The 24615-nt window shown below is 37.1% G+C and overlaps 1 protein-coding gene across 1 annotated transcript in view; it reads left to right on the top strand.

Annotated features, from left to right (window-relative positions):
• LOC106067466 (glutamate receptor 2-like) overlaps positions 1-24615 on the top strand; it is a 265994-nt gene that overhangs the window by 211173 nt on the left and 30206 nt on the right. Inside the window, exons 8-18 of the mRNA XM_056037759.1 lie at positions 3374-3474; positions 4334-4436; positions 5681-5896; positions 7566-7658; positions 10600-10716; positions 11123-11266; positions 11371-11588; positions 14045-14243; positions 19387-19497; positions 21564-21700; positions 21815-21923. Of these exons, the coding sequence (XP_055893734.1) occupies positions 3374-3474; positions 4334-4436; positions 5681-5896; positions 7566-7658; positions 10600-10716; positions 11123-11266; positions 11371-11588; positions 14045-14243; positions 19387-19497; positions 21564-21700; positions 21815-21923 (1548 nt within the window). The remainder of the gene's footprint in view (positions 1-3373; positions 3475-4333; positions 4437-5680; positions 5897-7565; positions 7659-10599; positions 10717-11122; positions 11267-11370; positions 11589-14044; positions 14244-19386; positions 19498-21563; positions 21701-21814; positions 21924-24615) is intronic.

The following is a 24615-nucleotide window of genomic DNA, read 5'->3' as shown; positions in this document are numbered from 1 at the left end:
TGTTGGGAGAGGCTCATTTAGACAGCGTGCATGTGTGTCTGTTGGGAGAGGAGAGGGTCATTTAGACAGCGTGTGTGTGTGTCTGTTGGGAGAGGAGAGGCTCATTTAGACAGCGTGTGTGTGTGTGTCTGTTGGGAGAGGAGAGGCTCATTTAGTCAGCGTGTGTGTGTGTGTTGGTGAGAGAATGAGAAGAGGAACGGTCTTCACGCGGAGATGTTAGTGAGTCTCTTGCTGGCATTCTCAAAATGATTTGAAAGTAACAAGTTTTGAAACTTTCAAGACTATGTTAGTGAAACAAGTAGTAAAATGGAAGGGAAATCTGTAAGGCAGGTACTAAAATGGATAGTGAAACAGGTAATGCAACGAGTAGTGAAACGGGTAGTGCAACGAGTAGTGAAACAGGTAATGCAACGAGTAGTGAAACGGGTAGTGCAACGAGTAGTGAAACGGGTAGTGCAACGAGTAGTGAAACGAGTAGTGAAACGGGTAATGCAACGAGTAGTGCGACAGGTAATGCAACGAGTAGTGAAACGGGTAATGCAACGAGTAGTAAAACGGGTAATGCAACGAGTAGTGAAACGGGTAATGCAACGAGTAGTGAAACGGGTAATGCAAGGAGTATTGAAACGGGTAATGCAACGAGTAGTGAAACAGGTAATGCAACGAGTAGTGAAACAGGTAGTGCAACGAGTAGTGAAACGGGTAATGCAACGAGTAGTGAAACGAGGAGTGAAACAGGTAATGCAACCAGTAGTGAAACGGGTAATGCAACGAGTAGTGAAACGAGTAGTGAAACAGGTAATGCAACGAGTAGTGAAACAGGTAGAAGTAACAACGAAACGATTTGATATTTGATCTAATCATCCTGTTTCAAAATAGAAGCCAGACTGAAATGTTTCCTTGAGGTGGACTTGATCACAGACTACAAGGTGTGGTGCATTGAACGCCCCCATCTTCTGATTCATTTTTATCTGTGCATTTTGAAAGGTCATTTAGCTAGTCCAGGGGGGGGGGGCAGAGTGGTAACGTGCTGGCTTACGAACCAAAAGTCTCGGGTTCGAATCTCGGCGAAGACTGGAATTTAAAATTTCGAGATTTTTTGGAGGCTCTTGAGTCCACTTCAACTCTAATGGCCACTTGTCAATAGCTGAGTTAAGTAAAGACTATTGGTCTTGTGCTGGCCACATGACACCCTCGTTAACCGTCGGCAATAGAAACATGTATTTTGCATCTTCTGTCTTAACAAGATATTTGACTTTGCTTCAGTTACAGCTATTCCTAGATCTAAACTGAAAAATGATAATGTAGAGGTCAAATAGCTGATACTGACATTAAAATAAATGATTGACTTGAGAAGTCAAATAAATTATTTTAGATTTAAACCCAGTGATTCTCTACATCAGACCCGAAAATAGCTGCTATCCGGCCTCTTCTGCCTGCCCACGTTGCAAGAAATAAGTCAGTTAAAACAAAAACAAATTATTGCAAGGTTTGTCTCCTTTTTTTCTAATTAAACAAAATTAAATTTAATAAAAAATATTACTAATAAGCTTTATACGTCGGTAACATTTATAAATTGGTATGTTTATTTTTATTTTTAAAATGTATTCTGGTGCAAAAAAAAAGCTTGTTTGGTTGATTAAATTTACACAGATAAATTGTATCATTTTTCTAGGTCGTATGCGGAAGTTATGAAATAATACTTTAGTAATGTCAAGATAGCTAATTGCAAGCATCATCGAACCTTCTATCAACTCATTATGTCTAGTTTTAACACGTTATTTCTCCCAATTCCAGCTCTCGGATCAAGTTGAAACTCCACAATTATTCATTGTTAGTAAAAGAAAAATTAGCCAATAAGCTAATTAAATAGTGGTAATCGATTAATTTTTGTTTGATAGTGAACAAAGGAAAAAATATTACAGTATTGAGATATAGCGGTAAATAATATGGATTTCTTCCCCTTAAATAAGCTTTGTTTTTTATTTTTTAAGTATCTATATATATAATTGTCTTCATGGCTCAACAGTTTGGACAAGACGTAAAAAAATCACTCTTTTATTTCTAAAAGTCGGACTAGAATTACCCGACGAAAAAAAAAAGAGGTGGCGGGAGGGAGAACAAGTAGTATTCACCTGTCACAAAATAGCAGGGCCGGACGTAACCGTTGTGACCAAGAAGTCATGGAAAGATCACTCTTTTTTATTTCTACCCCACGAAGTTTTAGAGGCGAAAAAAAGAGGAGGGGGAGGAAAGACAACAAATAATCTATTCTGTATTCACCCGTCACTAAATAGCAGGGGCGGATTTAACCATTGTGGGGCCCTATGCGAAACGGAATTTGCGGGGCCGAGTTTGGGTAGAGATACGGATTATAAGTGAAAATTAAGAATTTATGTTAGAAAATAAATTCGTCTATGCATGTTATTCATTCTTTACTACGTACAGGATTACTTTACGAGCCTTGCGTGTAGTCATACAGTATATTATAAAAATTATATTTCCTAAATAGATCACGCTCAATAGCAAGAATTACCAAATGTTTCAATCTATCTTTGAGAATTGTTGACCTCAAGTAATTTTTCATTAGATCGAGACGCGAGAAGCTTTCACCTGATTCCGAAATTACGGGATAATGCCGTTTTTTTTTTATCGCGCGTAGGGTTCTCGTTTTTTATAATTTTATTGTTGTAGTTTGGCTAAGAGCTGGACTATATATTATTTGTTTATCTCTATAATGTTCTTTTCTTGCTTTTCATGAAGAGATATTTCTATTTAATAATAATAATACTTATAGCTTTTATAAAGCGCTACTTTCATACTTATAGCATGCTCAGAGCGCGATGGTCCAATCTCATTTCTTGACCAGTGGCGGGGGAGGGGATATCTGGGAGAAGGTTTTCCGTGCTGCCTTTAGGCGCTCAGTAAGCACAGCTCAGCTCGAGTCTGGCGTCGAACCTCAAGCCCTCTTCATAGGTAGCCAAGCCAAGTTTAATCATGCTTAAACTTAGCCTCTCGACAACGCTTCCCACTTTGTTCTATGGTTCTATTGGAACCAGTGAAATCTGCCCATGTGGAGTGTCACCAGAGAATGCCGACCATGTCCTCCAAAACTGCTCTTTTTACCAAAAGGTCTGTCCAAGACACTGGCCCCAAAACACCCCATTAGAAAAAGATTTGGAAATCACTGCGCAGTTCATCTCATATATTAGTCTAGTCATTTGAAAGCTCCAACATAATAATGAGAACGAAGACGGAGAATAGTTCGGTGATTGAATGGGAAATGAATGCTTTGGTTTCGTTGTAACTGGTTTGTTGTTTTCTGTGACACTTTCTGATGAAGCTCCTTGTAGATACTGGACATTGGTTTCAGATAGACGCTGCTCTAGCTGGCGACGCCTTCCGCCTGGTACAGAAGGCACTTCAAGACCTTCTAGAGTCGAATGCTTCGAGACACATCTTTAAGACATTTAGGTGAGGAAGTATCCTGTCTCTCCGCAGTCTCCTCAGTTATTTTCTCTCTCAATATTTCTCTACTTTGTCACCTCTTTTACTTCCATTTCCAAAGTGCTCTCTCTTTGTCTTCCCTACTTTCTCTTACTCCTATATCTGTTGTTTATCTATTTCTCTTAATTATGTCTTTTTTCTCTTTACCTCTTTTTTCTTATCTTTTTAAAACATTTTAATATTTCACTCCATTAACCCCCTCTCTCTTTCTCTCGCTGTTCTCTTTTCGTATCTTTTTTCTATATTTATCTTCCATACTATATTTGTGCTCTTTCTTTATCTCTCTCTCTATTTCTCTCTGTCTCATTCCCTGCTTCTCTGTTCCACTCAATCACTTTAATTCCTCTCTCTCTCTCTATTTCACTCTCTCTTTATTTTTCTCTCTCTTACTCTCTCTCTCTCTATTTCACTCTCTCTTTCTTTTTTTTTTCTCTCTCTCTCTTTCTCGCTTTTTTTTTGTCTTTCTCTTTTATAATTTTCTTACTACTTTTTTCTCTTTCTTCCTATCTCTCTTTCTCTCTATTTTCTCTTTTTTGCTCATTCTCTCTTACTCTTTCTCTTGCTCTCACTTTCTTCCGCTTTCTGACTGTTTTATCATTTTTTCTCTCTATCTTTTTATCTTTTTTTCTATTTCACACTCTTTCTTTTTTTTTTCTCTCTTGCTTTCTCTCAATTTCTCTTTCTTCTCATCTGTTTTTTTCTTTTTTATTATCTCTCTCCCTCCCTTCTTTTCTCTCTCTCTCTCTCTCTCTCTCTCTCTCCTTATCTCTCTCTTTCTTATCTATTAGTCTAGCAGTATAATAAATACATACTTTATCCCTGACAGGCATTCTGAACTTTATAATAACGGTACTAAAGGTATCCAGTGTTGGAGAGACCCGCCAGTACCCTGGATGCACGGCCCCGCCATTAGGGACGCCTTACTGAAAGTAGGTCACTTCCTCTTCTCTATTCATGACAGTACATTTGCTAAAACTATTACTACTTATTTTCATATAAACGGTATGGGGAGGAGAGGGAAAGATTCATAGTGTCATTAACCAAATGAAACTCGTGTCTGGTCTCTGATTTATCTACTATGTAGACATGTCTATTGTTTTAGCCGCAGTGTTCAAGCAGGTTCAGCTTTAGTGTTTGAATTGATCAACATAAATATCACTTAGAAGTCAATGCGTCACAGAACAAAGGTTACATGGTCGGCCAGAATGACAAGAGGCTCGCGTGTAGGAAATTTATTTGATCCAATGTTTGAACACGTTTTGGTACCACCGCCTTAGAATATTTCTGACTCTGACCCTAGTCGCGAAAAAAATAGTGTATTTTGAATAAAGCTTAAACTAACTAACTCTTATATATTATCTTATATATAACAGACGTTACTTCAAAAAAGAAGACGATAACGTCCTACGCATTTTATGTGTCAATGCATGTTAATCAATTAATTAGTTTCTGCTAAGTGGTTGTTTTTCCTGGCTGATTCAGGCAACCCATTCAATGCTCTAATGGCACTTGAGATATCTGGATGGAATCTTGTCCATGCCATCTCGCCCACTTCCAGGATTACGTTGAAATTTCGCACAATTATCCATAGTCAATGCCAACACATGTATCAATGAACAAAGAAATCAATTATTTAATAATTATTTCATAATTAATATTTCTAATTAAAGAATGTACTGAGCTAAAGGGAGATAAGCATTATGTCGTACGATAAAAATTGAAACTCTACAATACTAAACTATATAACTTTCTATTTTTATTAAGTACTTGAAAAGATCAGTGGTTAACGAGTTGTCCGTCGTCGTGGAGGCTCGAGACCTCGAATTCAGATTCAAGCAACTTTTCTTTTTTTTATAATTGAAAAAGCAGCACAGAAACCTTCTCCTCTATACGCCCCATTCCCACAAAAGTGATGAAACCATTGCATGCTATAAGCCTGGACTTTGCTGTAAATAGAAACAATTAATAAAAAGTATTTTCAATCGCTTAAATTATTCAATATTTATTTAAAATTAGTGACATAATTGATTCGAAATAAGAGATGTAAATTCATGAAATATAAGCTAGTTAAAAAGGATAATGTTATATTTAATTTGTTGTACAATATACTTGAGTATATTATAACAGGAGAGGCTCAATCTTGTAAATGAATGTTTGTTTACGATTTATCAAGGCAAAGGTAAAAGGAATGACCGGCCCAATCGTTGTTGACCAGCACGGGGTCAGGGTTAACACCAAACTGGACATCATGCACCTGGAGTACCGTACGACCCTCCGCTCTATCGGCACGTGGGAACATGGTGTTGGGGTGAGAACCAACCGGACCAGGCCTGCACCTACCAGCGTCTTTCTTGACGTTAACAGGACCAGAATAGTGACCACGATATTGGTTTGTACATTGACTTATTTAGGGATTTATTGATGTCCACCTTTTATATCCACCAAAGACAAAGTAACTTTAGTAAATGGCCGTGTCAGCTAAAAATGTTTTATTCTGTTAGTGAAGAAGATTTCAGGTTTAGTAAAGTAACGAACTCTCTATCTCACTCTTTAAATGTGTACATAAAAATCGAGGCCCTATAAAAAAAAAAGGGAAAAAGGGAATAAATGATATCGTAGGGACATTACAGACCCAGTAATCTAATACTTACAATAATTCATGAGAAGTTTATCTAAAACCAATATTTAAATATTTGCATGGATGAAACACCAAGTCATAGCACTGAAATCAATCAGCAATGTTTTTGCTTTCAAACTTTAGACCACGAATAAATACTAAGCTTGAAAGCGGTATCAGATTTGTCGTTAGACTCGTCAGCGGCAATAGAAACCATTTCGAAATCTGGTTTGTTTGTTAATTTTGAATGGAGATATTTATCCATATCATTTACTCGCCTTGTAGTTGTCATGGTGAAAGGTTGTCAGCTTCAACTGCATTCAACTTGTTAGGACTCATTTCTTCCATCATTGCTACCAAGAACTTTTTTATGCTTTCGAGGTCGGTAAATGGCTTCATGTCTCTACTTACAATGTGAACAACTCTGTAGTTAGCCTTGCAGCAGACTCATTTTCTGGTTTCTTTTTGGTAAATATTCTCATGTCATCCATTCTGGGTGTAATCAAACTATTGGGCCTCAAACCAAGAATACCGCCTTATTTATGAATGTGTTTGGTTTCAAAAAGCTGTTTAATGTTATGTTCTTTAAAAAAAGCCTCTCTTACTTTATCAAACAAATATGTTGACTGTCCGTACCAATCCATTGACCCTAACGTAGGGAAAGATTTATTCTTTAAAACGACTTTTTTTTAGTGTGTGTGTGCGGGAGTAATTTTTTTTTACAATTTGTGCCAACGTTTTGGCAGGACGGACGGAATCATGTCGCGGACCCGCGGGCCTTATTTTGGGCATCACTGGTTTATGTCGTCTTCTATGGATAATTTAAAATATAGTGGTTAAGGTTAAGGATGGAGTCTTTTATTATAACATTACTTCTCCTTTCATGCATATCTGTCAAATAGTTTCTGTTACTTAAAATTTAAAACTAAAAACATCTGGAGAAGCGTCACCATCCATTGGTTGCTAGAACACATAATTATGATTTAAAAGCATGAGTGAAGGAACTTACATAACGAAGCAAGGTTTATTGCTAGATCTAGTTACTTCACACAATTAGAATTGAAGTCATTTATAGTATTTAGTTTAATCAATTGTAAATCACAAAATCTACTAGACAAGCCTTCAGACAAAATGTTCATTTTCAAACGTTGCAAACCCACATTTCCTTCGACTCGTATTCCTCTCTTTCAAAACTTTATTTAATAGCTTCTCTCCAACACGGCATGAATCATACACTCTTCTCTCAGTTTCTGGTCTGCCTATAGTAGATAATATTAAGTTCCAATCTCAGAGTTACTCCAGACTCTGTGCCATCGAAACTTTGGTCTTGTTGAAAATGAAGTAGGTACATAAAAAGGGCAAAGATGTATCTGTCCTAGACAAACTGTAAGACTTAATTCACAAGGTTATTTAGATCATGTTTTCAGATTTCTTTCACTAGGAAAATCCCTTTGTGATGAGAAAGTGTCCGCCAGATGGCACTCCCTGCTCTGGCAATGAACAGTTTGAAGGCTACTGTGTGGACCTGCTAAAGGTACTTGAGAATTTTTTTTTTTCAATAGCTAGTCTGAAGCAAAAAATATTTAAATATAATTAAATATTTCAAGCCTTAACATATCAAGCCAAGAAATAAACATTTTTAGTACCAAGCTGGGTTTATCTAGCTTATTTCAGACCTTGCGATCTATGAGGCAAATGATGTAAAGGCCAACCGCCTTTACTTTTCCCCAACCAGTGACAGGTACCCCATTGAGCTGGCTGAACTCAAGGGCGCCATAAAGAGATGGAAATAAAAAACCACGGTCTTTACTAGGATTCGAGCCCGGAACAATTTGGTTCGGAACCAAGTCCTTTACCTCTCAGCTAAGTGCCCCATGGTATCATCTAGGGACCATAAATATTTTTTGGTCAATTTTGTAAGTGCTCTTTTTGGTAGATTACTCAGCAACAGCGTATCTATTGTGGAGGCAGAGGGGTCCTAATTAAAATATCCCCCGGTCCCCCACTTGAGGGGTCCACCTAATCATTGTCATAAGTTTTTCATTTTAATATTACATTTGACGCCACTGTCATGTAATTTTGCTATTCACATGGAGATGAAAATACTACACAGTGTCGATCTAAATGTCATAGATGCCTTTGCTGCACAGAAAGCACGACGTGACGCGATATGAGTTAGAATTTGTTACTTTTGCATCATCTCGCCAATAAACAATGCTATTATTCAATAAAAGAGTCTTAATGATTATTTTGTGTGTTATTATATTACTTATATAGTGTACCAATCGGAATTTAGACATATTTATTAAGTACATTATCTCGTATAATGATGTCAAAATGCAGGGCCCCTAAATAGATCAAGCCTCCAGGGCCCCCAAATCACTAGCTACACTACTATTACTCAGATTAGGTTGGGATTTTAGGTAGGTTAATGAAAGAAAATGTCAGTCTAAAAAAGTACAAGAAAATTAGCTATTGTAGTTAGAACAAGATATTCGAAACTCCGGCTTTGTATGTTAAAGGTTAAACAAAATATTCAGACATCTTTTCTTCTTAGTAAATTCTCTCTTCACTGTGAAAAAAAAATTACATTACGAAATGATGCAATTAAATTTTGGACTAGACACGATCGGTAAAATCTTCTATAATTTTAATGATGTGCTTCCTATAGGGCTATCCATTGGGACTCTAAAATGAGCACCAAAAAAAAAAGTCTTGCATCTGTCTCGTTATTTGATCTTGAAACTCAACTCACGCGTTCAACTAGCAGTCTTGTTTCTTATTAAGCTGTGTGGACTCAAGAGACCATAAAATTTATCCAGCCATTTCTTGCTTTAATTTCCACTTAAAAGGCGACAGCTGTTTCCACATTACAAAGAGAATAAGACCCTATCAAAAGTAGGTCATTTACACTCTTATTTTATAGAATACCCTCTGGCCAAAGATTTTTTCAAAAAAATTAAAACTGTCCACAGAACAAAATAAAAAAAGTAATTCTAAGCGTTGTTGTATTTTAACCTCAATTTAAAAAACAAGGTTACAAAGACAGTTTGTGTCGAGACACAAACTCAAAATCGGCCCCCGAAGTGGTAGGTAAAAAGGCAGGTATCAATATTTTAAGAAAGAACATCAGAATGAAATCCTATCAAAGACAAATGACAGAGAAGAATGGAGAAAGAAGGTTGACGGATCTTGTGTGATGCCCCAGCAGTCCACAGACCAAATGATAGGTGAAAGTGAATGAAGTTAGATGTGAACCTAGCCTAACTAATGTCTTATTATGAATATATAATTGCGGCTCTAATTGTTTTGTAAAGGGACAATCTCTTATTCCTCAAGAAAAAAATAATTCTTTAGTTCAGTGAGCTATAGCCATTCAGTACGGCTGCATTTCACGCGATAATATGAAAAACTACTTATTAATCGTTGTTTTAAATTATGTCCAACGTATATGCATACTAAATAAATTTTTTCTCTTAAAAAAAAAAGTAAACTTACTTAACTTAGCAATACAAATGTAAAAAAAATATTTTTTTTTTCACAAAAAATATATAATCGTTTGCATACATGTGTCAAAAATATGGTATATGGTCATCCCCTCTACTAAGGAGTCTCCCGTGTTTGTTACTATTAATAGTGAATGGTTGTAAAAGTGTTGTATTTTTATGAAAAACTGCTTGCATAAGTGATTAAAAAATTAGATTTTTCGCTTTCAGAAAAGAAAAAAGTAGTCGTTGCATCAGAACTTTGAATGGACTAAAATATTATGGTGTCGGATTTTCACTATCTTTTCTAGTTTACGAAATCTAAACGGGACGGACGGACGGACAGACATTCCACACAAAACTAATCGCGTCTTTTCCCCTTTCGGGGGCCGCCAAAAAAGAAACTCAGACTTTGTAAAAACCTCAATATCTGGGGATTTATTATAACAACGAGGAAATGATCCATTATCTGTTCTTAGATAACAGCACTATTGTCAAATAAAATCCTACATTATGTTTCAATAATATAGCATTGAAGGATCATGTCTTACATTTTCATGGGAGCGACCAGATGTACAAGGATATTACTAATACACAGTACTAAGACAAATACAATAGGATCTAACACTGGGATTAGTGATTATTAAAATAATTAAAAGATAATTCAATAATTAATGAAATTTCAAGAATTTTATAAAATGTGATATCACGCTGCTCGAGCATATGTGCGAAATTTCAGCTCTAAAAGATAATGAAAAGTTTTAAAAATTAAGTGTTTCAAATTTCTAAGGTTAACATAAGCTCAGGTTTTTATCTGTAAAAAATGATTTTAGCGTATATTTGATAAAGTAGTATGATTAGCAGTGATAAATGTTAGAATCTCTATCTCATAAAGCGAGTCCAGAAGCTAGATGTAGTTAGGCTAGACAGTCATACTTTAGAGACACGTCATGAAGTCTGTCACTGACCTTGTGTCATATCCAATCTCAGAAAATTTCCGTCCTGCTGAAGTTTGACTACGCCATACGTCTGGTGGCTGACAGAAACTACGGAGCCAGATCTGAGAACGGAAGCTGGAATGGAATGATCGGCGAGCTCTTGACGGGGGTGAGTTTTAGTTTTTAGTGGCATGGCTAGGTATTGAGTGATAGGGGCGAATTGTGATTGATTGGAGTGATTTGTGACTGATTGGGGTGAATTTTGATTGATTGGAGTGACCTATGATTGATTGGTGTGCATTGTGACTGAGTGGGGTGAATTTTGATTGACTGGAGTGATCTATGATTGGTATGAATTGTGACTGATTGGGGAGAATTTTGACTGACTGGAGTGATCTATGATTGATTGGTATGAATTGTGACTTATTGGGATGACTTGCTATAAAAAAAGATGAATTTTGATTTAGAGAGAGAGGTAGATATATAGATCGATAGAGAGAGAGGGGGGGGGAGAGATTGATTTATTTTTAAATATTCCATGCTAATACTTGTCCCACATTTCTTTTCCCGCCAAGAAAGCAGACATGGCGATCGCTGCCCTGACTATCACAGAAATCCGTGAACGGTTTGTGGATTTTTCCAAACCGTTTATGAATTTGGGCACTTCTATCATGATAAAGAAACCAGACAAAGAAAAAGGCGGTGTCTTCTCTTTCAAGGTATTTACCAACCAGTAAAAAATATTTATCAGAAATCAAGTCAGCTATTGCTTACAAGTTACTAGATACTGGTTACTAAGTATTGATATTGACTAAATCCTCAGAACCCTTTATCAGATGGCGTATGGGTCTCGATACTTCTGGGATTCATAGGCGTAAGCACAGTTTTGTATCTGGTGGGTAGATTCAGCCCATATGAATGGGACACCAGCCAACCAAGGAGACCCCCCGAAGAAGAGAAGAGGCCAGCATTTAATTTAGCAAACACCCTGTGGTTCAGCCTTGGCGCTCTCATGCAGCAAGGTTCAGACATATACCCCAGGTAATTTTTTAGTTATTTGCAAATATGTTTCGATCCTCCACTACCAAACGTTAACTAGTCTCCCAATGCATGTTTTTTTTTATAAACGAGCCCGCGTTAAAGGTTGTACATAATAAAACTTAAAGAACAGCTTTAACTGCCTTTAGACTTTGTGGCTTAACGATAAAACCGCTGGCTAGTTTCATTCATTCATATAAGTTTCCTGAAATCCACATGTCTCCACAAGGATAGTGTCTAACGGCAGTGGGAGGTTTCAGTATTGTGTTGCCACCGCTAGCTAGCACCTGTAAAAAGGGAGCAATTAATAAGTCTCCCATACCCCTAGCTCAAGGTTAATAGCCGCACTAAGTTGTGCGTGTCCTTGTAAGACCATTTCTCTCTGGTCAACACATGCAGCCACCTGACCCCAAATAGCGATGTTAAAACATATATGAAAGAACTGGTAGAACTGATACAATATATCAAGGGGTAATTTCTAAAAAGATCGTTAATGTTTTAATACTTATAAATTCACACTCTAACGGTTTAAATTGTTTTTCACTTTGGACTGTCCGAGATCTCTATCCGCCTCCAGTCTCTACCTTCCAAAAGGTAGGTTGAACTAGGGCGGAATGGACTAGTGCGGACTGGACTACGGCGTACTGTACTAGGATGCACTGGACTACGGCCTACTGGACTACGGCGCACTGGACTACGGCGTACTGGACTACGGCGTACTGGACTACGGCGTACTGGACTACGGCGTACTGGACTAGGGTTTACTGGACTACGGCGTACTTGACTAGGGTGTACTGGACTACGGCGTACTGGACTAGGGTTTACTGGACTACGGCGTACTTGACTAGGGTGTACTGGACTACGGCGTACTTGACTACGGCGTACTGGACTACGGCGTACTAAACTACGGCGTACTGGACTAGGGCGTACTGGACAACGGCTTACTGGAAATGGGCGTACTGGACTATGGCGTACCTGACTAGGGTGTAATGGACTACGGCGTACCGGACTATAGCGTACTTGACTACGGCGTACTGGATTAGGGCGTACTGGACAACATTACAGCGTACTGAATAACGGTGTACTAGACTAGGACGTACTGCCCTGCGTCGTACTTGTCTACGGCTTACTGGAGTAGGGCGTACTGAACTACTGCCTACTAGAGTAGGGCGCACTGAACTACGGCGTACTAGACAAGGGCGTATTGGACTAGGGCATATTAAACTACGCCATACTGGACTACGTCGTACTGAACTACGTCGTACTGGACTTCGGCGTATTAGACTACGTCGTACTGGACTACGTCGTACTGAACTACGTCCTACTGGACTTCGGCGTATTAGACTACGTCGTACTGGACTACGACATACTGAACTACGGTGTACTGAACTATGGCGCACTGGATTACGGTGTACTAGACTAGGGACTACTGAGCTTCACCTTTACCACCCTTCCCTTAGTTCAGTGTTTCCCAAACTGGGAATAGGCGTTCCACAAACTACTGGAATAATTAGCTAGTACGCCACCACATGAATTAAGCAGAGAAAGTGTTCCCCTTAGTAATCAGAATGTGCGAAGTGTTCCGATGAAGAAAAATTTTGGGAAACATTGCCTTAGTCTTTTTGGGCCCTTGGGGCACCACGTATAATTCTTCGACCGTCTTTATCCATTCCTTTCCGTCTTTCGGCTTAGTTGTATAGAATCTCTTTCAATGGCAAGCCCGTCCATTCTTTTATGTTGTCTTCCCATCCCTATCTCTGTCTGCCTATTCTTCTTTTTCCTGGTACTGTTCCCTGAAAGAAGTTTTTTTTACAAGCCCCGAAGACCTTATAATATGACCATAGAGTTTTATTTGGCTTTTTTTCCCAATAGTTAGTAGGTAATCGTGGGGTGTAATCGCTGTACAACTTAAAAGTTTATAATACACTAGATCGTCTTCAGATCTTCCTGTTAGTTTGAGAACCTCTACTCTAGAGAATATATTATTGGCCTAACATTAAGCCTGTAATAACTACCTATACAAATGGATTGCTTATTTGCTTGTTATAAACTCTAACCAGGTCACGAGAGTATCGCGTTAACAGGACGAGGTTTGTTGATGTAGATCTAAGCCCTTGGATTGTCGCTTTTTTTGTTTTGTGTTCCTAGATAGGGAAACCTAGGAACAATAACTCTTCAGACAGAGTTCTCTTCTCTCATATCTACTTAAGTCTATCGGCTGACGAATAATTCTCGCGCTTAAACACAACATTTCCCAATCAGTCACATCGTAAGAAAAAGAAAGCGAAATGGCGTGTAATCTCTTTAAATCATTCATCTCTGACATTTCTAATCTCTTAATCTTTGTGCAATCTTAGCTCCGAACCTCGCAGCTCGATACAGAAAGTTTTGGTTTTCCGTTTTGGCTATGTTTGTTTTTGAATACACGTTTTTTTTTGTTTTTTCTTCTTGTCTTTCAGATCCATCTCAGGGCGCATTGTGGGGTCCGCATGGTGGTTCTTCACCCTCATTATCATATCATCTTACACAGCCAATCTGGCCGCTTTTCTAACCATTGAGAGAATGGAGGTACCCATCAATTCCGCAGATGACCTGGCCAAGCAGACGGACATCAGATACGGCATAATCAGCAATGGGTCAACGGAGGAGTTTTTCAAAGTAACTTGACTGTTTGTAACGACTATCTCAACTTGTGGCTCTGGGAATTGGTACATATAAGTTATATATTGACTGGACTTAAGGCTCTAGAGATTGGTACATATAAGTTATATATTGACTGGACTTAAGGCTCTAGAGATTGGTACATATAAGTTATATATTGACTGGACTTACGGCTCTAGAGATTGGTACATATAAGTTATATATTGACTGGACTTAAGGCTCTAGAGATTGGTACATATAAGTTATATATTGACTGGACTTACGGCTCTAGAGATTGGTACATATAAGTTATATATTGACTGGACTTAAGGCTCTAGAGATTGGTACATATAAGTTATATATTGACTGGACTTAAGGCTCTAGAGATTGGTACATATAAGTTATATATTGACTGGACTTAAGGCTCTAGAGATTGGTACATATAAGTTATATATTGACTGGACTTAAGGCTCTAGAGATTGGTACATATAAGTTATATATTGACTGGACTTAAGGCTCTAGAGATTGGTACATATAAGTTATATATTGACTGGACTTAAGGCTCTAGAGATTGGTACATATAAGTTATATATTGACTGGACTTAAGGCTCTAGAGATTGGTACATATAAGTTATATATTGACTGGACTTAAGGCTCTAGAGATTGGTACATATAAGTTATATATTGACTGGGCTTAAGGCTCTAGAGATTGGTACATATAAGTTATATATTGACTGGACTTAAGGCTCTAGAGATTGGTACATATAAGTTATATATTGACTGGACTTAAGGCTCTAGAGATTGGTACATATAAGTTATATATTGACTGGACTTAAGGCTCTAGAGATTGTTACATATAAGTTATATATTGAATGGGCTTAAGGCTCTAGAGATTGGTACATATAAGTTATATATTGACTGGACTTAAGGCTCTAGAGATTGGTACATATAAGTTATATATTGACTGGACTTAAGGCTCTAGAGATTGGTACATATAAGTTATATATTGACTGGACTTAAGGCTCTAGAGATTGGTACATATAAGTTATATATTGACTGGACTTAAGGCTCTAGAGATTGGTACATATAAGTTATATATTGACTGGACTTAAGGCTCTAGAGATTGGTACATATAAGTTATATATTGACTGGACTTAAGGCTCTAGAGATTGGTACATATAAGTTATATATTGACTGGACTTAAGGCTCTAGAGATTGGTACATATAAGTTATATATTGACTGGACTTAAGGCTCTGGAGATTGGTACATATAAGTTATATATTGACTGGACTTAAGGCTCTGGAGATTGGTACATATAAGTTATATATTGACTGGACTTAAGGCTCTAGAGATTGGTACATATAAGTTATATATTGACTGGACTTAAGGCTCTAGAGATTGGTACATATAAGTTATATATTGACTGGACTTAAGGCTCTAGAGATTGGTACATATAAGTTATATATTGACTGGACTTAAGGCTCTAGAGATTGGTACATATAAGTTATATATTGACTGGACTTAAGGCTCTAGAGATTGGTACATATAAGTTATATATTGACTGGACTTAAGGCTCTAGAGATTGGTACATATAAGTTATATATTGACTGGACTTAAGGCTCTAGAGATTGGTACATATAAGTTATATATTGACTGGACTTAAGGCTCTAGAGATTGGTACATATAAGTTATATATTGACTGGACTTAAGGCTCTGGAGATTGGTACATATAAGTTATATATTGACTGGACTTAAGGCTCTAGAGATTGGTACATATAAGTTATATATTGACTGGACTTAAGGCTCTAGAGATTGGTACATATAAGTTGTATATTGACTGGACTTAAGGCTCTAGAGATTGGTACATATAAGTTATATATTGACTGGACTTAAGGCTCTAGAGATTGGTACATATAAGTTATATATTGACTGGACTTAAGGCTCTAGAGATTGGTACATATAAGTTATATATTGACTGGGCTTAAGGCTCTAGAGATTGGTACATATAAGTTATATATTGACTGGACTTAAGGCTCTGGAGATTGGTACATATAAGTTATATATTGACTGGACTTAAGGCTCTAGAGATTGGTACATATAAGTTATATATTGACTGGGCTTAAGGCTCTAGAGATTGGTACATATAAGTTATATATTGACTGGACTTAAGGCTCTAGAGATTGGTACATATAAGTTATATATTGACTGGGCTTAAGGCTCTAGAGATTGGTACATATAAGTTATATATTGACTGGACTTAAGGCTCTGGAGATTGGTACATATAAGTTATATATTGACTGGGCTTAAGGCTCTAGAGATTGGTACATATAAGTTATATATTGAGTGGACTTAAGGCTCTGGAGATTGGTACATATAAGTTATATATTGAGTGGACTTAAGGCTCTAGAGATTGGTACATATAAGTTATATATTGACTGGACTTAAGGCTCTAGAGATTGGTACATATAAGTTATATATTGACTGGACTTAAGGCTCTGGAGATTGGTACATATAAGTTATATATTGACTGGGCTTAAGGCTCTAGAGATTGGTACATATAAGTTATATATTGACTGGACTTAAGGCTCTAGAGATTGGTACATATAAGTTATATATTGACTGGACTTAAGGCTCTAGAGATTGGTACATATAAGTTATATATTGACTGGACTTAAGGCTCTAGAGATTGGTACATATAAGTTATATATTGACTGGACTTAAGGCTCTAGAGATTGGTACATATAAGTTATATATTGACTGGACTTAAGGCTCTAGAGATTGGTACATATAAGTTATATATTGACTGGACTTAAGGCTCTAGAGATTGGTACATATAAGTTATATATTGACTGGGCTTAAGGCTCTAGAGATTGGTACATATAAGTTATATATTGACTGGACTTAAGGCTCTGGAGATTGGTACATATAAGTTATATATTGACTGGACTTAAGGCTCTAGAGATTGGTACATATAAGTTATATATTGACTGGGCTTAAGGCTCTAGAGATTGGTACATATAAGTTATATATTGACTGGACTTAAGGCTCTAGAGATTGGTACATATAAGTTATATATTGACTGGGCTTAAGGCTCTAGAGATTGGTACATATAAGTTATATATTGACTGGACTTAAGGCTCTGGAGATTGGTACATATAAGTTATATATTGACTGGGCTTAAGGCTCTAGAGATTGGTACATATAAGTTATATATTGAGTGGACTTAAGGCTCTGGAGATTGGTACATATAAGTTATATATTGAGTGGACTTAAGGCTCTAGAGATTGGTACATATAAGTTATATATTGACTGGACTTAAGGCTCTAGAGATTGGTACATATAAGTTATATATTGACTGGACTTAAGGCTCTGGAGATTGGTACATATAAGTTATATATTGACTGGGCTTAAGGCTCTAGAGATTGGTACATATAAGTTATATATTGACTGGACTTAAGGCTCTAGAGATTGGTACATATAAGTTATATATTGACTGGACTTAAGGCTCTAGAGATTGGTACATATAAGTTATATATTGACTGGACTTAAGGCTCTAGAGATTGGTACATATAAGTTATATATTGACTGGACTTAAGGCTCTGGAGATTGGTACATATAAGTTATATATTGACTGGACTTAAGGCTCTAGAGATTGGTACATATAAGTTATATATTGACTGGACTTAGGGCTCTAGAGATTGGTACATATAAGTTATATATTGACTGGACTTAGGGCTCTAGAGATTGGTACATATAAGTTATATATTGACTGGACTTAAGGCTCTGGAGATTGGTACATATAAGTTATATATTGACTGGGCTTAAGGCTCTAGAGATTGGTACATATAAGTTATATATTGACTGGACTTAAGGCTCTAGAGATTGGTACATATAAGTTATATATTGACTGGACTTAAGGCTCTAGAGATTGGTACATATAAGTTATATATTGACTGGACTTAAGGCTCTAGAGATTGGTACATATAAGTTATATATTGACTGGACTTAAGGCTCTGGAGATTGGTACATATAAGTTATATATTGACTGGACTTAAGGCTCTAGAGATTGGTACATATAAGTTATATATTGACTGGACTTAGGGCTCTAGAGATTGGTACATATAAGTTATATATTGACTGGACTTAGGGCTCTAGAGATTGGTACATATAAGTTATATATTGACTGGACTTAGGGCTCTAGAGATTGGTACATATAAGTTATATATTGACTGGACTTAGGGCTCTAGAGATTGGTACACATGAGTTAAATATCAACTAGACTTAAAGCTCTGGAGATTGGTACATATAAGTTATATATTGAGTGGACTTCAGCTTCTGCAGGATTGGAACATATTATTATATACATTGACTGGACTTGTGAATACGGGAAACTAGATATAAGTTATAAATTGACTGGACTTGTAAATACAGGCATCGGCACATTAACTTCTAGTCTGCTATTGTATAAGAAACCTCTACATAGTGATCGTCTGTTCTGTTAAAGGTGTGATGAGATTTCCTGGCTAAAAAGTAACTGCAGTGTTCAAAAGCGTAACATCTGTGTTTCAATGATAAAAGCATTTTTAGGAAAGATATTTTGTTTTAATGTCATGTGGCGTTTTAACTAAGCCTTTGAATTAACTCCATATGAATACCACGAAGATAGCTGGCGATGTTACTGATTACTACGACAGCTTTTGTAGACTTACAGTCCTCCTTGTACTGTGCAAGCGGTCTTAGAGGCATCCTTGTAGTGTGCAAGCGGTCTTAGAGGCATGCTTATGGTGCAAGCGGTCTTAGAGGCATGCTTATGGTGCAAGCGGTCTTAGAGGCATGCTTATTAACAGTGGAATGAACTATTATTCATTTACCTCAACCCAATTGTAAAATGTTGCTATTTGTCTTGCATTAAAGAATAGCATTGTCATCTTAGATTATATAATTTTAATGTCTTCTCTAGTATTCTAGAATTGTAGGATGCTAATGTTGTATTGTATTAGAATAATGAACGGATTCATTTTATTCTAGAACTGCAATGATTTAGTATGCGAGTCTATGCGAGAATTCTAAGTTGTTTTGCATTATAGAAATTATTGTATATTTTATTATATTCTTATATTATCTTGTATTCTAGAATTGTAACATGATCTTGTATTCTAGAATTCCAATGTTCCAGTCTACAGTAAAATGTGGAGTTTCATGAAAGACTCTGAGCCTTCAGTTTTTGTCTCTTCCACGAATGAGGGAATACAGAGAGTCAGAGACTCCAAGGTATGGCAAGTAGAAAGCTAGTTAGTGAGAGTCAGAGACTCCAGGGTATGGCAAGTAGAAAGCTAGTTAGTGAAAGTCAGAGACTCCAAGGTATGGCAAGTAGAAAGCTAGTTAGTGAAAGTCAGAGACTCCAAGGTATGGAAAGTAGAAACCTTGTTAGTGAGAGTCAGAGACTCCAAGGTATGGCAAGTAGAAACCTAGTTAGTGAGAGTCAGAGACTCCAAGATATGGCAAGGTCTGAAAAGGGGGGACACTTTAATGAATAGGATCTACATGCCGAAATACCCGTTCAAGATTTTCAAGACCTAATTTAATTTTAGATAATAATATTTGCAAAAAATTAAAACGGTCAAACTAAAGTTTTTCCCTGTGTTGTCAGTTAGCTAGTAATTTTTTATATAGACGCGTTCTACTTTCGAATTTCTACTAAAATATTAGGAGATGTTTTTCGAGATCCATTTCCAGGGTTTTTCCCAGTTCGCATAAATTTGCAAGCTGAATAAAGGAATTGTAATAAAGATGTATTTGCAGTTGACAGTCTAACTCAATTCGATCGAAAAATTAACACCGTTTTTCTAGATTAGTGTAGCCATAAAGATGTGAAAGTTTGTCTAAATATAATTGAAATATTTTGCTGACGCAAGTTAATTTAGAACATAGCTATTTATCATCCATTGTTTCAAATGATGTAAACGCATCACTGGTTGTCTTCAGGACCATATTCAGACTTGAAAAAGCCCTTAGATATTTCGGTATGGGGCCCCATACTTTCGTAACGTCCACCGGCTACGCACTTTGTTGTTTTCAACATAGAATTTTTTCCTTTGCTGTGTTTCTAAAATGAATGAAAATATCCCTGGAACCTTTTTGGGGCCCGCAAGAAATAGGGACTCTAACCTAGAGCTAATGTAGCCTATAGATAAATCTGAAACTTGATGTTTCATGTTAAGACCTTATACAAAAAGTACCATTTATCGATTTTCTGACACTATTCGTAAGTGTAAATATTGGAATAGGGATTACTCGTTGCTGTGGTCAGTTATTTGCTATTTGGGTCAGGTCTCATCAGATAGCCTCATTGGTCATGACAACGTTGGCCCTGTTTGGCATACCCAGCTTTTCCATTAGTATCGTGTCTATAAGATCTGTCTAGAAAGGTTTTTATATTAAATTATTTCTTTCTTGATCAAAATGTGTAAAACAATTTTTAGCCGAAATCTCTTTCTGATGATCTGTTGTTGTTTTTAATTCCATGGCAGAGGGAAGAATTTTAAATATCAAGTTTTGTTTCTTACGAAGTTGGTTTATAATAATAATGACAATGTTGATTTCTCTCTTGTCCTATTTATTTCTCTCTTGTCCTCTTTTTTTCTCTTGTCCTCTTTTTTTTCTCTTGTCCTATTTATTTCTCTCTTGTCCTCTTTTTTTTCTCTTGTCCTCTTTTTTCTCTCTTGTCCTCTTTTTTTCTCTTGTCCTCTTTTTTCTCTTGTCCCATTTATTTCTCTCTTGTCCTCTTTTTTTTCTCTTGTCCTCTTTTTTCTCTCTTGTCCTCTTTTTTTCTCTTGTCCTCTTTTTTCTCTCTTGTCCTCTTTTTTCTCTTGTCCTCTTTTTTCTCTCTTGTCCTTTTTTTCTCTTGTCCTCTTTTTTTCTCTCTTGTCCTATTTATTTCTCTCTTGTCCTCTTTTTTTCTCTCTTGTCTATTTATTTCTCTTTTGTCTTCGCAATCACTGTTTATATCTATCTTTATCAATATCTACACACATACTTACACTCATATATACATACATACAAACATGCATACATACATACACACATACACACATACATACATACACACATATATACATACATACATATACACACATACATACATACATAAATACATACATATACACACATACATACATACATACATACATACATACATACATACATACATACATACATACACACATACATACATACATACATACACACATACATGCATACATACATACATACATACATACATATATGTAGATATAGATATGAAGAAAAAGAGTGATTCTAATCATTCTCTACTGCAGGGCAAGTACGCCTTCCTCCTGGACTCCACCTTCAACGAGTACCACAACCAGAGGAAGCCTTGCAACACCATGAAGGTCGGCCGTGACCTGGATGTCAAAGGTTATGGGATCGCCACACCGAGAGGTTCAGATCTCAGGTCTGTTAAACTCTACCGCTTTGAATGTGCTATTAATAGATCTAGTCTGCTGTAATTAGGAAAAAAAAGTTTAGATCGAAGTCATCACAGCATGTTTTCTTATTGACATATCAGAGCAGAGATCAACATTGTTGTCCTCCAGCTGAACGAAATAGGAGAGCTCCTCAAACTCTACCAAAAGTGGTGGTATGATAAAGGACAATGCGCCCCGGATGCGGGCAAGGTTAGTACTTTAGTTGTTTTGTTTTTTTGTATACACAATTTTTATATACACAATTTTTATATGCACATTTTTTTTCTGACTATTTTAATCAGTGGCACCATGCTTTCAATAAGCATGGTCCTATCAGCAAGTTAAAGTTATTGTTCTACGTCTGCTTCGAATGGCGATTCAATTAGCTGACTAGTTTTACATAATTTTTTTTTTCAACAACAATACATGTAAAATTTAATATAATGGCTTTTTTTTTTTTCGATTCAACGTGGCCAAGCAGACCAGCTACGACCTACATATTTTCCCACATCCAACAAAGACAATTCACAGTGAATGTATATCATGGGCGTAGCCATGATTTTTTTCGGGGGGGTTGGGGGTTGGGGGGGATTTTTTCTCCCTCCCCTGCCCCCCCCCCCCCCGCGAAAAAAATATATTTATAAGTATGTATGTGTGTGTATATAATCTTTATTACATTCTGACCCATCATTCTTTCGGAAGACGCTTATTGTGCCCTAGAATAGGTTCTTCCTGGAGTTAGTGGAAAATCGTAGACTTCCCGCCATTGCCAGCGATGGGGTCTGGGGGAGCACTATTTCTGATATTGAAAGCCAACAAAATGCATACTCTGAGGTATCTACAGTGCATTTTAATACTATTAAAAAGTTTTATTTCAAAAACCTAATCTGCTCTTCTTACTGACTTAGACCCTCCCGCCCCGTTCTGCGCATTTGCCGTCAAGCTGTTTCCACAAAAATCTGTCCCTGATAATGTCTGAAGCCTCTTCTAACCTGCTCCAAGGACCTCCATGAATGTGTGGCGCCAAATTGTACTAGGATATCATCGTAACTCTTCTTAAGTGTAATTCATTTTGTCGGAGAACATGTCCCGCAAACCTCATGCGACGCTCTGTCACAATCTTACTAAAGGGTCGACTCCCAGTTCGGCATAGGATTTCCTTGATTTAGACTCGATCTCTATAACTGACTCCTAAATTCTGTCTTAACCATCTTTGTTGAGCCACATTTAGTGTTTTTCAATTTCGGCAGATGACTATTCACTGCACTTTATTAATTGAGTCCCGGCACTGGTAGAAATATGTAACCTCTCTTAAATACGCTCTTGGAATTAAGTGATTATAGTTTGCTTTAGATTTTATATCGAAAGGGAAGTTTTATCGTCAAAAATCATCTGTTGGGGGTTTTAAACTAAAAAATCTCTGGAGCTATGTTGTTGTTTTTTAATTCAAAACCCCATTTAGCTACGGTCATAGAATTTAGTAACTGTAGTTTGCTTTAGAATAATATTGAGGGTAGAGGTTTTCCACCTGAAAACGTTCTGTAGGGGGATTTTAAACTCAAAACCATCTGTAGGGGTTTTAAACTTTTAAAAAAGCCAATTGTAGTGTGTAATTTGCTTTTTTTTTTATATTGAAGAGGTATTTTTTTAGCATCAAACCACTCTGAAGGGGGGTTTAAACTCAAAACTCCTTTTGGCAACGCTTATAGATTTCTGAGTGTGTATTTCCTTTTTTTTATATTAAAGATGTCATTTTTAGCTTAACTCCACTTTAACTCCACTGGAGGGGAATTTAAACTCAAAATACCTTTGAATATACTCATGTTGAGTGTATAATTTGCTTTGTTCTTATTAAAGAGGTTTTTTTAACTTCAAACCCCGCTGAAGGGGGGTTTAAATTCAAAACTGAGTCAAAACCCATTTAGCTACGCTCATAACATTTTAAGTGCGTAATTTGCGTTTTTTTATACCTGGTATTGAAGAGGTATTTTTTAGCTTCAAACCCTACTGAAGAGGGGTGGGGGTTAACTCAAAACCCCTCATAGAATTTTGAGTAATTTTCTTTTTTCATATTAAAGATGAGGTTTATCATAAATTTTGGAGGGAGTTTAAAAATCAAAATCTTCCTTAACTGCGCTCGTGAAATTTGGGGATTGTCGTTTGCATTTTTTTTTGTTTTGTTTTATAGAAGAGTAGAATTTAAATGCGAAATCCCTGGTAGGGGGTTTTAAACTCAAAACCCCCTGGTAGGGGTTTTAAATTCGAACCCCACTGGTAGGGGGTTTTAAACTCGAACCCCCTGGTCATCATCATCATCATCAAACTCCATTAGAGTGAGGGCTTGAGAGGCTCAAATCCTCTCTTGCAAAAGCCCTGGACAGAAACCCTGCTGTCTTGTGTAGTGCATAAATGTCGCCATACAGGTTGAAAATTTTGGGTTTCCCAGACCTGTCGAGGCGGAGATCAGCAAGTCTGGGGCAGTCAAACAGAATATGAGACACAGTTTCCTCTTCTTCCCCTCAGCGGGGGCACCGTGAATCAAAATTTGGCCATAGCCGCGAGAAATATGAGCCAACAGGACAGTGGCCTGTCCTGCACTGTGCTATAATAGCTTGCTCAGGCCTGGACAGCCTCCACCACGGGGAAGTGCGGTTAGGGCGCCTCATGCGCTCCCAGACTCCACGGGCTTTTTGAGACTTGTCCCAGCACTCAAAACATTTTTCCATTTTTGTTTTTTGTATTATAGCCAGGGCTTGATGAAAACTTACAGCCTCATCAGTGGGTGGAATTTGCCCTCCCTGGTGGGCCAAAGAGTCTGCAATTGTGTTGCCAGTCACACCTATGTGACTCGGTACCCACTACATAAATTCAGGGGTGCCATAGCGTTGTTTAATGTTATGTG

This window comes from Biomphalaria glabrata, chromosome 8, assembly GCF_947242115.1.
Source record: "Biomphalaria glabrata chromosome 8, xgBioGlab47.1, whole genome shotgun sequence".
Taxonomy (NCBI): domain Eukaryota; kingdom Metazoa; phylum Mollusca; class Gastropoda; family Planorbidae; genus Biomphalaria; species Biomphalaria glabrata.
The sequence above is the reverse complement of the archived record's forward strand: the minus strand, read 5'-3'. Positions and strand labels throughout refer to the sequence as shown.